Here is a 16357-nt window from a genome sequence, read left to right as displayed (position 1 = left end):
CCAAAATCCGTATTTTTTTATATGTTTTAACGGACCACCCATCTTTTAAGCCATTCGGAACTATGGACCAAAATTATGCGGACGAGTTGTAATTTAAAAAAAAAATGTGATTTATGTAAAAAAAAACAAAATCTCGTACTTAAAATTGTTTACCTTAATTTTTATATAAAATCGAATTTGCAATCGAAAAGTACTTCACATTTTTTTGATCAAGTGCACCGGTTTTAAAAAACAGCCATTCAAAGTTAAATTTTGTCCAAACAATTCCGGTTATTTTTTTAAATAGTGTTCATGATTTCCCATTCCTGATTTTTTATGGTTCAGAAAATTTGCAATAAAATTGTCTTAGAGACTCTGAAGATTGGACCTCCTGATATACAGTGGCTTAAAGAAAAAGAAACAGGATAATTGAAGTTTTTTAAATCTCCCCCAAATAACCCTCCAATTTCTGATGTCGATATCTCAGCAACTAATGGTCCGATTTTCAATGTTAAAAAATGATACATTCGATCTTTTCCAAAAAATGTGCTTTGAATCAAGACTAACATTTCAAAAGGGCTAAACATTCAATATTACTCCCTTTTGAAATATTAGTCTTGATTTTTTTTTGAAAATATTGTTTTCGAAGAGTTCGGAAAATTTCATGAAGGTTGTATTGAAAATTGGACCATTAGTTGCTGAGATATCGACATTAGAAATTGGAGGGTTGTTTGGGGGAGACTTAAAAAACTTAAATTTTCCTGTTTCTTTTTCTTCAAGCCGCTGTATCTCAGCAACTAGAGGTCCAATCTTCAATGTTTCTTAGACGAAAGTTTAGGAAATTCTGAACTTATAAAAAAATGATTTCAGGAATGGACAATCATGAACACAATTTTAAAAAGTAAAAAAACCGTAATTTATCGGAAAAAAATTAACATCAAATGGCTATTTTTTTGAAAACGGTGCACTTAAACAAAAAAGATACACGTGATTTTTTTGGGTGATTCTTAAGAGATTTGAGTGTTATTTATAATAATTGTTGTTTCATGAGAGATTAATAAACTGTGTATGAATTTTGATTGAATCTAAAGGTTTCACAGCAATTCTTGCAGGATTTTAGTAAGATGTTGTATGATTTTGGATAAAATTCGGGGTTTGGTCAAATATTACGTAACGGGTCGCAGGGTTTTTGCGCGTTCGTCGTCGGTGTGCAACAACAACAAAACCTTATCATACCATTTCGGCTCGATAAACATCGTGACTCGTCGTTCGCTTCGTTAATCAGTACCCCACTAAACGTCAATCATGTAAAACTCGTAAAAACATCTCATTTTATAAGTTAAACTGTTAAATCCTTCACCATTTAATTACAAATGATTTTGGTTCAATCTTTCCACAGCCGGCTGTCTCAGATTAAGCCATTTCTTTTAAAATTTAACAACCGATAAACGGGAAATGTCTCATCCGCAGCATCCGATTGCTTGCCTTGAGAATAATACAAAATACCTATGATTTTGGGTCGCATCATCATCATCTATGATGAATCCTGACCAAACACCCTATCCTACTAACACATTTTCAGGTTCCTGGCGCTCGTGGGGTGTAAGCACAGGGCAAACCAGCTGCCCTAGTAGCAACCTGCGCTAACTAACATTCCCGTCCCTTAAAATCGAGATCTACAAACTGACATGGCGGGCGCCGTTGGTGGCCAATGACTGCTACCTATTCGCAACTGATCTAGTTTTAGCAATCATGGTGTTTTATCTTTTCGGCGCATTCATACATGCTGTTGATAAGGGAAACACCACTAGATCGTCGAATATTACGGTTCTGTTCAGCAACGGAGGGGCAACCATGGGTGTTCTCTAATGCTCATGCTCATATTACGTATCACAAAATTTGGCATTTTCAGCATCATTCCCCCACGTAACCAAATTTCTGTATATATTAAAATGTTAATATATACATGTAGCGTAACAAACATGTCAGCCCACTCCCTCCCCTAAATATGTTACGTAATATTTGAACAAACCCTGGGGATCTAGTGTGATTCCTGAGTGATTTGAACTATAAATAGATCTTCAGAAGTTCTTTTCTGATTTGAAGTTATAGTGAGAATTTATTTGATTTATGAAGAATTTTGTGAGATTCCTGGTGCATTTTCTTCAATTATTTAGTGGATCATGAGTGGTTAGAATGGTTCTAGTTAGATTCTTGAGATATAGTTTTGTGATTACTTGTTTATTCTTGAGAAAATGAAATGGAATAGTTTCTTGTTCGATGGGTAACGTGCAATTCCTGTGGGATTTTATGTGGTTCTTATCAGACATGCATCCGCTCTAACTCCTCTTTTACAAGAACTTGTTTGGCATTTCACGTAGATGATATCCAGCATGTTGTGCCAGTGATTAGAATACGCTAATTACGCTTGTCTTTAAGGCTCCCGAAGACCCTGAGAGATTATTTTGAAACCCAACTGAGATATAGGTTAAGAACTCTTAATTGCACTCAAAGAGCTTTAAGAAGTTCTTCTTGAGAGCTTAAGAGAACATTTACATGAAAATATAGCTAAAATCGGGTTTTCCAAAGAACCAATGTTTTCTACACATTATTCAAGCCAAAAACAAGAGAATTTTACCTGACAACAAGCATAACATTGCTTTAAACGAAAATGCCATCTAGAACAAGCTGAGTGCCGTTAAAAAGAGCTCAGAGTGCCGATGCATGTCTGGTTCTTATTGTATGTTTGAATGATTTTTGTGTTATTCTTGTGTAATTTCTGTGGGATTTCGTGTGATTATTGTTAGATTCTTGTGTTATTCGTGTGGGATTCTTTGAAGAACTTTGCAGCATTCTTGTTGTATTTTGAATGGCCTTTGTCGGATAATTTAATAAGTAATATTTATATTATTCTTGTGAGATTTTGGGATTCGTATGTGTTACTTTTATGATTCTCAGAAGTTTCCCATAGTTTTCTTTCATGATAATTTTTACATTCTTGTGGGATTGATGTGAGATTCTTGAGATATTTGACGGATAATTGATTAATTTTTTGAAGGCTTATGTGTGATTTCTGTATGATTCTAAAGAAATTCTGGTGAATTTCCTGTGCAATGTTGTGTGACTCTTGAGGGAATCTTTTTGAATGTTTGAGTAATTCATTTAAGTTTCTTGTTGAATTTTCTGAATTTTTGTAAGATTTTGTATGATTTGGTGAATGATTCTAATGAGATTTTTGTACTTTACGATTCTCCGTGTTATATCGTGTATTTATGTGAGATTCTTATGTGATTTTTTGTTATTTGTAATTTTTAGAAATTCTTGTGTGATATTCGTATGATTCTAGTGAGATTCCAGTTATTTTTTTGTGTGTTTCTTGTGGGATTTGTGTAATTCTTGAGAAATGGAAATTTTGGGTAGTTTGTATGATTCCATGTGTCTTTCTTTGTTATTCTTGAATGATTCCCATTAGTATTTCTTTCGATTCTTTTTTATTATTCGGAAGATTCTAGTAAACTTCTTTTGTGATATTTCTAACATGACTTGAGGAATTATTGTTGAATTCTTGAGAGATTCTTCTGTCATTCTTGTTCGATTAGAAGCAATACAATTTTCTAATCAGCAAACATTTTTCTCCAAGTAGTTGGTGTCAAGTATTATCCTCGACCTCACGTTCGGGACATTACTCTCACGAACATTCTATACACGGGCTTTGCGTTCAGGGAATCATCGATAATAACCCTGGGAGCATCATCATTCCATCGGAGACCAACGAGTCGCACATTTGTCCTTATTGAGTTGTGGCGCTGGCTTAGACATCGAGCGGACAGACATAAGCGATGTCAATTTAAACTTACCAGGACCACAGATCGAACCAAATTGAAGAAGAAAAAACAAAAGTAACTGCCAACCATTTCGCCACCGAAGCTCAGTTTGATCCTGTGAAATGGTGCGCCCGTCGTCGGGCAGCGATGAAATCCTTGCCTGATCCTACTCCCTCCTGCTGCTGCGAAAGTCACTATTATTTATGGCAAACTCATAAATACCGGAGAACTTGAAGTCTTGAGTCAGTTCGATTCCTTCGTACGAGCAGCAACGAAAAAAGGGCCACTTTCGCCACATAGTCCGCAGAGGAGCTCTTTTATCGCTCCCGGGTGAAAATCCGTCAAAGGCGATTATCGAGAGCATAAAGTGCGGAATGACTTCGTTCGTTTGACACCATCCGAACCATATCGTCACGACGCTGCTGTGACAAAGTTTTTTTTCATCTTCTTAGAGCCATTTGCTGTGGTGAACGTTTCGATATGACACGTGTGATGGAACATGACTTCACGTGAGATGAACTCTAAGATGGAACTGGGATCTTGGGTTCGAGAAGGCTATTTGCTTTTAGACTGAATCAAAACATAGCACTTTTCTTAGACCATACTCCAACAAATTAACAAAAAAAATACATATTTTTCAACATTTTTTTGAATTGCTTACTCACTAAATAATGAACCAAAAACTTTTGAAAAATTCAATAAATGAATATTAATATAAATTACTATTACAGGTCGTTTACCTCATTGCTGATGTATTGCATGTTTAATAAAAATTTTATAAATATAAATAAATAAATAATGAAAATTACATGTCGATTTCAAATCTACAATCAACAAGTTGTTGAACTTTACATTGAACTTGCTCACTAAAAAGCAAGAAACAATGATCAATCACGGTTTTCCCATCAATACTTTCAAATGCAGGTCAACGGCGTATTAAAGATAAATGCTTCACCCTAACAAATCCAAACGCCGTCATAATAAGTACTTCAAGTTCGGTACAAGAATTTCTCGGCGCTACTTGTACGAACTGCGCACGAGCCACTTCCGAGTGGCTAAACACCCTTTTGTAGCGATTATGGCTTTAGCTTCCAGACACTTAAACCCTTCACCTGTTGAGATTCCACTGTGACATGTTTGCAAAAGTTATCAATGAAGTTGATTAGATCTCGATAATGTTTCCTGTATAAAAGGGAAAACTCGGTGAAGATCTCCATCAGTTACAATTGAGGAACAGCGAGTAAAAATGAAGAGCTTTGTGGTGTTCTGTGCTCTCTTCGGTTACGGCAGCATAGCTTCTCTGCTACCTCTGGATGACCATTACACCAGTCGGGTCGTTGGTGGTCACGAAGCAGCTCCCGGATCTGCCCCGTACCAGGTGTCTCTGCAGGGATTCTTCGGACATTCCTGCGGTGGAGCCATCGTCGGTGAGCAGTGGATCCTGACGGCGGCGCACTGTGTCGTCGGGGCCAGTCTGGGCACGTTGCGGGTGCTGGTCGGGACCAACAGTCTCAAGGAGGGTGGCCAAAAGTACAAACCGACCAAGTTCATCGTCCACAGTCGGTACAACAAGCCGGACTTCCACAACGACATCGCGCTGATCAAGCTGGACTCGAAGCTTCAGTACGGAGAGAATGTGAAACCAATCGCTTACTCAGAGAAACAGCTGCCCGAGGAGGCCACCCTCACGCTGACCGGATGGGGTCGGACCTCAACCAGTGGAGCTATTCCGACGAAGCTGCAAACCATCGATCTGCGTTACGTCGGGTACGAAGAGTGCAAACGGCTGCACAATAACGCACCGGAAGTGGACATCGGACATGTGTGCACCTTTACGAAGGCCGGCGAGGGAGCTTGCAATGTAAGTTGTTTTTTGTTGAATTATTACAAATTTATTACAGCTAACTTTTATAGGGTGATTCTGGTGGTCCTTTGGCCTACAACGGAACGCTTGTTGGTGTGGTCAATTTTGGGATCCCATGTGCCAAGGGATATCCGGATGCGTATGCTCGCGTTTCGTACTATCATGACTGGATTCGGACCAATATTAACAGCAATTAGAGATCAACCAAAACTATTTATGTTGAATCAAAAATGAATAACTGTTACACTCCATTCTTTATTTGTTCTGTAATATTCAAAAAATAAAAATCAAACAACTTTACAAAACATTCCTATCAACTATTCATCAGCCACTTCCCTGTCCGGGTGGAAACGTCGGCAGTCCCGCTCCACCTCCACCTCCCAGTCCGCCCACCAGCGATCCAAGCATGCTGGGATCAAACGGCGTGATGATGGCCTGAAACGATCCCAGCACCAGCATTGGACGCACAGCCTGCTGAGCTCCTCCACCGGATCCGGAACCTCCACCAAATCCAGGAAATTCGGGAAGTTTCCCTCCCAACGGACCACTCGCTTCGGCAGCCGGTTCCGTGCTGGTCGGTGTCTTTTCCGTGGTCAAGGACGGGGGTCTGACGCTGGGTGGCCCCGCCCGAAGGTCCTGCGAGGAATCGTCTGGCACTGGGAGGGTTTCCTGTGATTGGCTTGGGGTCGGGGTCAGATCGGCGGGAAAGGTATGGACTTGCACAATTACGGCGATGAGTAAAACTGATGATAGGTACAAACGGGCCATGGTTGAACTTTTCAGGTTGAGGCACTGAACGATACTGAAAAGACAGTTTTAGCTGTGAAAATTATGTAGGCAAATGTTGCACATTTTATCAATGAAACATGTGGAGAAAGTTGATAATTAATGCATAGGGGGAGAGTGTACCGTTTTTCATATTATGCGGTTCGTTTTTATAAGCAGTTGTGATAACATAACAATAGTCCATTATTCAATTATTGATAGCAATTTATAGGGGAATTTGTCATTTCATATAGCGTTCGCCACATTTTTTTATTCAAAACATAGGAAAAACAATTTTTTTTTTTTGACAAAGGACTTTGTCTTAAAGCTCTATCTGCGGTGTCAATGCAAAATTTTTCGAAAATGTAGCGTTACCGTCGCAAGCCCTCGGCGTGACATTCTGTTTCTGTTGCGTAGATGCCGTGAAAACTATTTAAGCTAAAAGTTAGCCTCTGGAGGATTTAGTGTCCATCAGACTTTCATCAAAGACGGACCTTACGTTGGGAATTTTATTGCTCACACACACACACGCATGTGGTGCACGAACTTGAGAGGAGGTCCAAGAAGTTATTGACGGTAGCCAGAACGGTCCCCGGAATACTGAAATGATCGGGAACAAATTGGTAGGATATCGGCCACACCCGGAGTGGCCAGTGCCCTGTGGGAAGGTTCTACCGGGAGGACATTTACGGAACCATACAAATTTGGGCAAAATGGGTATCAAAATTCATGGTTTTTGATACTGGTAATGAAAATGACCATTTTGGCAGGATTGGCCACACCCGGAGTGGCCATTGCCCTGAGGGAAGGTTCTACCGGGAGGACATTTACGGAACCATACAAATTTGGGCAATATGGGTATCAAAATTCATGGTTTTTGATACTGGTAATGAAAATGACCATTTTGGCAGGATTGGCCACTCCCGGAGTGGCCATTGCCCTGAGGGAAGGTTCTACCGGGAGGAAATTTACGGAACCATACAAATTTGGGCAATATGGGTATCAAAATTCATGGTTTTTGATACTGGTAATGAAAATGGCCATTTTGGCAGGATTGGCCACACCCGGAGTGGCCATTGCCCTGAGGGAAGGTTCTACCGGGAGGACATTTACGGAACCATACAAATTTGGGCAATATGGGTATCAAAATTCATGGTTTTTGATACTGGTAATGAAAATGGCCATTTTGGCAAGATTGGCCACACCCGGAGTGGCCATTGCCCTGAGGGAAGGTTCTACCGGGAGGAAATTTACGGAACCATACAAATTTGGGCAATATGGGTATCAAAATTCATGGTTTTTGATACTGGTAATGAAAATGACCATTTTGGCAGGATTGGCCACACCCGGAGTGGCCATTGCGCTGAGGGAAGGTTCTACCGGGAGGACATTTACGGAACCATACAAATTTGGGCAATATGGGTATCAAAATTCATGGTTTTTGATACTGGTAATGAAAATGGCCATTTTGGCAGGATTGGCCACACCCGGAGTGGCCATTGCCCTGAGGGAAGGTTCTACCGGGAGGACATTTACGGAACCATACAAATTTGGGCAATATGGGTATCAAAATTCATGGTTTTTGATACTGGTAATGAAAATGACCATTTTGGCAGGATTGGCCACACCCGGAGTGGCCATTGCCCTGAGGGAAGCTTCTACCGGGAGGACATTTACGGAACCATACAAATTTGGGCAATATGGGTATCAAAATTCATGGTTTTTGATACTGGTAATGAAAATGACCATTTTGGCAGGATTGGCCACACCCGGAGTGGCCATTGCCCTGAGGGAAGGTTCTACCGGGAGGACATTTACGGAACCATACAAATTTGGGCAATATGGGTATCAAAATTCATGGTTTTTGATACTGGTAATGAAAATGGCCATTTTGGCAGAATTGGCCACACCCGGAGCGGCCATAGCCCTGAGGGAAGGTTCTACCGGGAGAACATTTACGGAAACATACGTCTTGGGGCAATATGCGTATCAAAATTCATGGTTTTTGATACTGGTGATGAAAATGGCCATTTTGGCAGGATTGGCCACACCCGGAGTGGCCATTGCCCTGAGGGAAGGTTCTACCGGGAGGACATTTACGGAACCATACAAATTTGGGCAATATGGGTATCAAAATTCATGGTTTTTGATACTGGTAATGAAAATGGCCATTTTGGCAGGATTGGCCACACCCGGAGTGGCCATTGCCCTGAGGGAAGGTTCTACCGGGAGGATATTTACGGAACCATACGTCTTGGGGCAATATGCGTATCAAAATTCATGGTTTTTGATACTGGTGATGAAAATGGCCATTTTGGCAGAATTGGCCACACACGGAGTGGCCATTGCCCTGAGGGAAGGTTCTACCGGGAGGACATTTACGGAACCATACAAATTTGGGCAATATGGGTATCAAAATTCATGGTTTTTGATACTGGTAATGAAAATGGCCATTTTGGCAGGATTGGCCACACCCGGAGTGGCCATTGCCCTGAGGGAAGGTTCTACCGGGAGGAATTTTATGGAACCATACGACTTGGGGCAATATGCGTATCAAAATTCATGGTTTTTGATACTGGTGATACAGATGGCCATTTTGGCAGGATTGGCCACACCCGGAGTGGCCATTGCCCTGAGGGAAGGTTCTACCGGGAGGATATTTACGGAACCATACGTCTTGGGGCAATATGCATATCAAAATTCATGGTTTTTGATACTGGTGATGAAAATGGCCATTTTGGCAGAATTGGCCACACACGGAGTGGCCATTGCCCTGAGGGAAGGTTCTACCGGGAGGACATTTACGGAACCATACAAATTTGGGCAATATGGGTATCAAAATTCATGGTTTTTGATACTGGTAATGAAAATGGCCATTTTGGCAGGATTGGCCACACCCGGAGTGGCCATTGCCCTGAGGGAAGGTTCTACCGGGAGGAATTTTATGGAACCATACGACTTGGGGCAATATGCGTATCAAAATTCATGGTTTTTGATACTGGTGATACAGATGGCCATTTTGGCAGGATTGGCCACACCCGGAGTGGCCATTGCCCTGAGGGAAGGTTCTACCGGGAAAACATTTACGGAACCATACAAATTTGGGCAATATGGGTATCAAAATTCATGGTTTTTGATACTGGTAATGAAAATGATCATTTTGGCAGGATTGGCCACACCCGGTGTGGCCATTGCCCTGAGGGAAGGTTCTACCGGGAGGACATTTACGGAACCATACAAATTTGGGCAATATGGGTATCAAAATTCATGGTTTTTGATACTGGTAATGAAAATGGCCATTTTGGCAGGATTGGCCACACCCGGAGTGGCCATTGCCCTGAGGGAAGGTTCTACCGGGAGGACATTTACGGAACCATACGACTTGGGGCAATATGCGTATCAAAATTCATGGTTTTTGATACTGGTGATGAAAATGGCCATTTTGGCGGGGGACATTAATCGAACCATACGACTTAGGGCAATATGGGTATCAAAATTCATGGTTTTTGAAACTGGTAATGAAAATGGCCATTTTGGCCGGATTGGCCACACCCGGAGTGGCCAGTGCCCTCGGGAAGGTTCTACCGGGGGGACATTAATCGAACCATACGACTTGGGGCAATATGGGTAGGGACCATCCATAAACCACGTGGACACTTTAGGTGGGGGGGGGGGGGGTTATGGCGATAGTCCACGATCCATACAGCTTTCTTTTTTTGTATGGACAATTGTCCACGAGGGGAGGGGGGGGGGGGGGGATTTAAATGATTCCCAAAAAAGTGTCCACGTGGTTTATGGATGGTCCCGTATCGAAATTCATGGTTTTTGAAACCGGTAATGAAAATGGCCATTTTGACCGAATTGGTAACACCCGGAGTGGCCAGTGCCCTCGGGAAGGTTCTACCGGGGGGACATTAATCGAACCATACGACTTGGGGCAATATGGGTATCAAAATTCATGGTTTTTTAAACTGGTAATGAAAATGGCCATTTTGACCGGATTGGCCACACCCGGAGTGGCCAGTGCCCTCGGGAAGGTTCTACCGGGGGGACATTAATCGAACCATACGACTTAGGGCAATATGGGTATCAAAATTCATGGTTTGGCCACTACGGGTGTGGCCAATCCTATCAAAATTGTCATTTTCATTACCAGTATCAATAACCATGAATTTTGATACCCATATTGGCCCATGTCGTATGGTTCGATTAATGTCCCCCGGTAGAACCTTCCCGAGGGCACTGGCCACTCCGGGTGTGGCCAATCCGCCCAAAATGGCCATTTTCATCACCAGTATCAAAAACCATGAATTTTGATACGCATATTGCCCCAAGTCGTATGGTTCCGTAAATGTCCTCCTGGTTGAACCTTCCCTCAGGGCAATGGCCACACCGGGTGTGGCCAATCCTGCCAAAATGATCATTTTCATTACCAGTATCAAAAACCATGAATTTTGATACCCATATTGCCCAAATTTGTATGGTTCCGTAAATGTTTTCCCGGTAGAACCTTCCCTCAGGGCAATGGCCACTCCGTGTGTGGCCAATTCTGCCAAAATGGCCATTTTCATCACCAGTATCAAAAACCATGAATTTTGATACGCATATTGCCCCAAGACGTATGGTTCCGTAAATGTCCTCCCGGTAGAACCTTCCCTCAGGGCAATGGCCACTCCGGGTGTGGCCAATCCTGCCAAAATGGCCATCTGTATCACCAGTATCAAAAACCATGAATTTTGATACGCATATTGCCCCAAGTCGTATGGTTCCGTAAATGTCCTCCCGGTAGAACCTTCCCTCAGGGCAATGGCCACTCCGGGTGTGGCCAATCCTGCCAAAATGGCCATCTGTATCACCAGTATCAAAAACCATGAATTTTGATACCCATATTGCCCCAAGACGTATGGTTCCGTAAATGTCCTCCCGGTAGAACCTTCCCTCAGGGCAATGGCCACTCCGGGTGTGGCCAATCCTGCCAAAATGGCCATTTTCATCACCAGTATCAAAAACCATGAATTTTGATACCCATATTGCCCCAAGTCGTATGGTTCGAATAATGCCCCCCGGTAGAACCTTCCCGAGGGCACTGGCCACTCCGGGTGTGGCCAATCCAGTCAAAATGCCCATTTTCATTACCAGTTTCAATAACCATGAATTTTGATACCCATATTGCCCCAAGTCGTATGGTTCGATTAATGTCCCCCCGGTAGAACCTTCCCGAGGGCACTGGCCACTCCGGGTGTGGCCAATATCCTATAAATGTGGTCCCAAGCCCATTGCCCCAAATCATTCTGGTCCGGTGACCGTCCTTACAATCTTCATAAGAACAGAATTCCTCCCAATTTAGTGCACAAACTGTGTCTTTCAATGTGTGCGTGTGTGTGTGTGGGCAATAAAATTACCACCGTGGATCCGCTTTTGTCGAAACCTCGTAAGGCACTGAATTTTTCTGAGGCTATCTGTTAGCTTAAATAGTTCGCATGAAATGTGGCAACAGTGGTGCAACATTCTCGCGTGACAGTTCCACGTAAACAGGAGAGGAGGCAAAATTTGCACCATGTTGCCACATTTCATGCGAACTATTTAAGCTAACAGATAGCCTCAGAAAAATTCAGTGCCTTACGAGGTTTCGACAAAAGCGGATCCACGGTGGTAATTTTATTGCTCACACACACACACGCACACATTGAAAGACACAGTTTGTGCACTAAATTGGGAGGAATTCTGTTCTTATGAAGATTGTAAGGACGGTCACCGGACCAGAATGATTTGGGGCAATGCGCTTGGGACCACATTTATAGGATATTGGCCACACCCGGAGTGGCCAGTGCCCTCGGGAAGGTTCTACCGGGGGGACATTAATCGAACCATACGACTTGGGGCAATATAGGTATCAAAATTCATGGTTTTTGAAACTGATAATGAAAATGGCCATTTTGACTGGATTGGCCACACCCGGAGTGGCCAGTGCCCTCGGGAAGGTTCTACCGGGGGGACATTAATCGAACCATACGACTTGGGGCAATATGGGTATCAAAATTCATGGTTATTGAAACTGGTAATAAAAATGGGCATTTTGACTGGATTGGCCACACCCGGAGTGGCCAGTGCCCTCGGGAAGGTTCTACCGGGGGGACATTAATCGAACCATACGACTTGGGGCAATATAGGTATCAAAATTCATGGTTTTTGAAACTGATAATGAAAATGGTCATTTTGACTGGATTGGCCACACCCGGAGTGGCCAGTGCCCTCGGGAAGGTTCTACCGGGGGGACAGTAATCGAACCATACGACTTGGGGCAATATGGGTATCAAAATTCATGGTTTTTTAAACTTGTAATGAAAATGGCCATTTTGACCGGATTGGCCACACCCGGAGTGGTCAGTGCCCTCGGGAAGGTTCTACCGGGGGGACATTAATCGAACCATACGACTTGGGGCAATATAGGTATCAAAATTCATGGTTTTTGAAACTGATAATGAAAATGGCCATTTTGACTGGATTGGCCACACCCGGAGTGGCCAGTGCCCTCGGGAAGGTTCTACCGGGGGGACAGTAATCGAACCATACGACTTGGGGCAATATGGGTATCAAAATTCATGGTTTTTTAAACTTGTAATGAAAATGGCCATTTTGACCGGATTGGCCACACCCGGAGTGGTCAGTGCCCTCGGGAAGGTTCTACCGGGGGGACATTAATCGAACCATACGACTTGGGGCAATATAGGTATCAAAATTCATGGTTTTTGAAACTGATAATGAAAATGGCCATTTTGACTGGATTGGCCACACCCGGAGTGGCCAGTGCCCTCGGGAAGGTTCTACCGGGGGGACATTAATCGAACCATACGACTTGGGGCAATATGGGTATCAAAATTCATGGTTTTTGAAACTGGTAATGAAAATGGCCATTTTGACCGGATTGGCCACACCCGGAGTGGCAATTGCCCTCGGGAAGGTTCTACCGGGGGGACATTAATCGAACCATTCGACTTGGGGCAATTTGGGTACCAAAATTCATGGTTTTTTAAACTGGTAATGAAAATGGCCATTTTGACCGGATTGGCCACACCCGGAGTGGCAATTGCCCTCGGGAAGGTTCTACCGTGGGGACATTAATCGAACTATTCGACTTGGGGCAATATGGGTACCAAAATTCATGGTTTTTGATACTGGACATGAAAATTACCATTTTGATTGGACATTTTCCGAACCATACTTGTTTTGGCAATTTATTTCCACAGAGGTGCCAAAGATTGAAAACATTTTATAGGAATAAATTATTTAGGATTAAATACATAGGCAATGTTTTAAAAATATAAAATAAAATAGAATATTTTTCAGGAGTTTTGTACAAAGTTCTTTGTCATATTGGTCATGTAGAACATAACCACCTGCACCTTTTTTTATATGAATTGCACACTTCTCAGCATTTTGCTGGAATATTCACCTACTCCAAGATTGACCTGGAGTTAGGCTCGGCTGTCTTTTTAAGTTTGGGGATGGGCTCCCTTCTTTTCAATTAATCTTTAACCTTCCACAATAATCTGTTGCACTTGCCAGTGAGCCTAAGCTCTTTTAAGGCAGTGCATTAAATCAATTTACTAAAACTTAGGTGTAGGTTTTGGTATAGAAACTTGAAACATGAATTTGAAATGGTTAATGAAAGCTTATATTTGTCAATGCAATTAAATGAAATGGGAAAAAGATTTTGTGATGATTCTTCAATAGCATGCCAAATGTAGCTTTTCTGTACAGAGATAAAAAAATCATGGTAATATTACATCTGGGAAGGGGTACATTTTTTATGTCAGAAAAAAGGTGTAATTTTACCTCTGGAAATGTGTAATTTTACTTCTTTTCTGGTGTAATGTCACTTTTTCAGTCTAAATCGAGGTAAAATTACATCATAAAAGAGGTAATATTGAACCTTCCAAAATTACAGCTTCCAAATTTCCTTTTTTTTTACTTTGTAGACCCTAATATTTTTAGGACATTCATTTGGACATTCTCTTGCTTTTTCACTAGTAAAAGTAGTACTTTTTGAAAAAAAAACTTCATTTCAAAACTATTTTATCCAGAGCAGCAAAACACTGCCTACAAATTGTCTGTTCCATAATTGTGGGATGTTATTGTGCCTCCCACAATTGTGGAACACCTGAATTTAAATGATATTTTCACAAAAAAAGTTATCAGACCATGTATAAAACATCACTAAGCTTTAGTTTCATTGGTTTCAGTGTGCGAAGTCATTATTTTGTTAAAAATATGTACTCCTGGAGTGATAAAAAGTTTGTTTACATCCGTAAGAAAAGAGTGTTCGGAAATTGTGGTTTCAAGGGTCAATGTTTTTCTTTAAAAAAATGATAAAAAAACGTAAAAAATTACAATCGGTCGATACATCAATCGAAAGAACACAAGCAAAGCTTTTACATGAAGGTAAAAGCAAAACATTATTTTGAACTATCGATTTTCTATGATTTTTTGAACATTGGCCAATCTGTAAACCATTCCGAATATGTGGGATGACAGTACACACAAAAAAATATTACGGTAATGACAAAAGTAACTTACTTTTGAATTAAAAAGTTGTTAAAATTTGCTACATTAAAAGTTTTTTTCTTGTTTTGAAAATGAAAACTTTTACTGCTACAGTTCTTGAAAATCTCATTGCTCACTGATTTAAAAGTTTTTACTTTTAATTCGACTGTAAAATTTCTTTCATTTTGACGTTCTCGTGTAAACGTGTACGCCTAAGTCGCAAATGTAAACAAACACTTTGGTGGGTCCGGTGGTGCTGGTGAGTCTAGGACGCAAAGCAAAGCCGACCGCGGCAGCAGCCAGGACTCGGACGCGGAAACCTTCGTGAGCCAAACAGCAGCAGCGGAACGCCTTCGAAGGAGAGTGGTGCAGAAGCGGGACGAGGTCGAGTGCTCGAAAAGGACAAGGCCAGCTTCTTGCAGGAACTGCAGCTGTTCCACGACCGGAATGCGTAAGAAGAAAGCTTGGGTGTTTTGTGGGGTTTGTGATTGATTTTGATTGTTTTTGTAGGATGAGAGGTAGGAATGTGGATTCGCACCGGTTGTATTGGGTGGTGGTGGCCCGGGATTGGTGGTTGAAGGTCAATTCGCGTGAGGACTGGGGTGAGATCATCGAGGAGATGGCGCTGCCGAAGCGTTGCGTGAACAACGAGATTGCGTTGAAGAAGATTAACTTCCGGTTTTTGGACAAGTACGCGAAAGTTTATTTTCACGAAGGGCCTCCGATGAAGAGGATGACGACGAAAAGCTACATAATCGGAGGTGGGCAGCGCAGATGTTGCACTCGGTGCCGGCGGTTTACAGCACCGGTGAGTATTGAGAATGTGTGCAGTGGCTAGCCAACTTCACTTACTTTCCACCTCTTTTAGCAACTTCCCGCCCACAAACACTCACGTCGCGACGGCGCAGCTTCAGCCGAATGAATCTGGACAGTGAGCCAAAAAAAATCTGTGTCATTCTCGAAGTAGGATTACGTGCTCCGAGCGAAAATGTTTTAAACTAGTTTTTCATTGAACACAAAAAAGGTGATATGCCAACATTAGGTGCTCGATGGAATTAAATGCTGATCCCTAAGTTAAAGTCCAGGATTAATTGTAGATCTTTTTGAAGAAAAAGAATAAACTTAAAAAAGTTTTAGTTTTTGGAAATTATGACCGATGCGCATACGACCTCTTCAAACGCTACGCGCTAAAAACTTGGTTTGATCTTTGTTCGATTTTGACTTCCTCTCCTTGTATGTGGATGAGAGTCGTGACGAAGCCGTGCTTTTGGCTTGGTTGAAAATTAGGGTGGTTCACGAATAGGGTGTTTTCGTAAATCTAACTTTTCCAGACAATGTATGAGATTTTTCTTTTCTTAAAATTTATTCCTTCTACAACTAT

General features: G+C 41.9%; 2 protein-coding genes across 2 annotated transcripts; both read left to right on the top strand.

Annotated features, from left to right (window-relative positions):
- The first annotated feature begins 5024 nt into the window (after window positions 1–5024).
- On the top strand, window positions 5025–5954 carry LOC120422276 (chymotrypsin-2-like). The gene is made up of 2 exons (XM_039585660.2): window positions 5025–5664; window positions 5718–5954. The coding sequence occupies exons 1-2, from the start codon at window positions 5050–5052 to the stop codon at window positions 5862–5864; spliced, it is 762 nt and encodes a 253-aa protein (XP_039441594.2). The 5' UTR covers window positions 5025–5049; the 3' UTR covers window positions 5865–5954.
- A 9011-nt stretch (window positions 5955–14965) lies between these two features.
- On the top strand, window positions 14966–15956 carry LOC120422290 (AT-rich interactive domain-containing protein 2-like). The gene is made up of 3 exons (XM_039585682.2): window positions 14966–15427; window positions 15487–15784; window positions 15845–15956. The coding sequence occupies exons 2-3, from the start codon at window positions 15488–15490 to the stop codon at window positions 15896–15898; spliced, it is 351 nt and encodes a 116-aa protein (XP_039441616.1). The 5' UTR covers window positions 14966–15427; window position 15487; the 3' UTR covers window positions 15899–15956.
- Window positions 15957–16357: the final 401 nt, after the last annotated feature.

This window comes from Culex pipiens, chromosome 3, assembly GCF_016801865.2.
Source record: "Culex pipiens pallens isolate TS chromosome 3, TS_CPP_V2, whole genome shotgun sequence".
Classification (NCBI taxonomy): Eukaryota; Metazoa; Arthropoda; class Insecta; order Diptera; family Culicidae; genus Culex; species Culex pipiens.
This window is presented reverse-complemented; position numbering and strand designations above follow the sequence as displayed.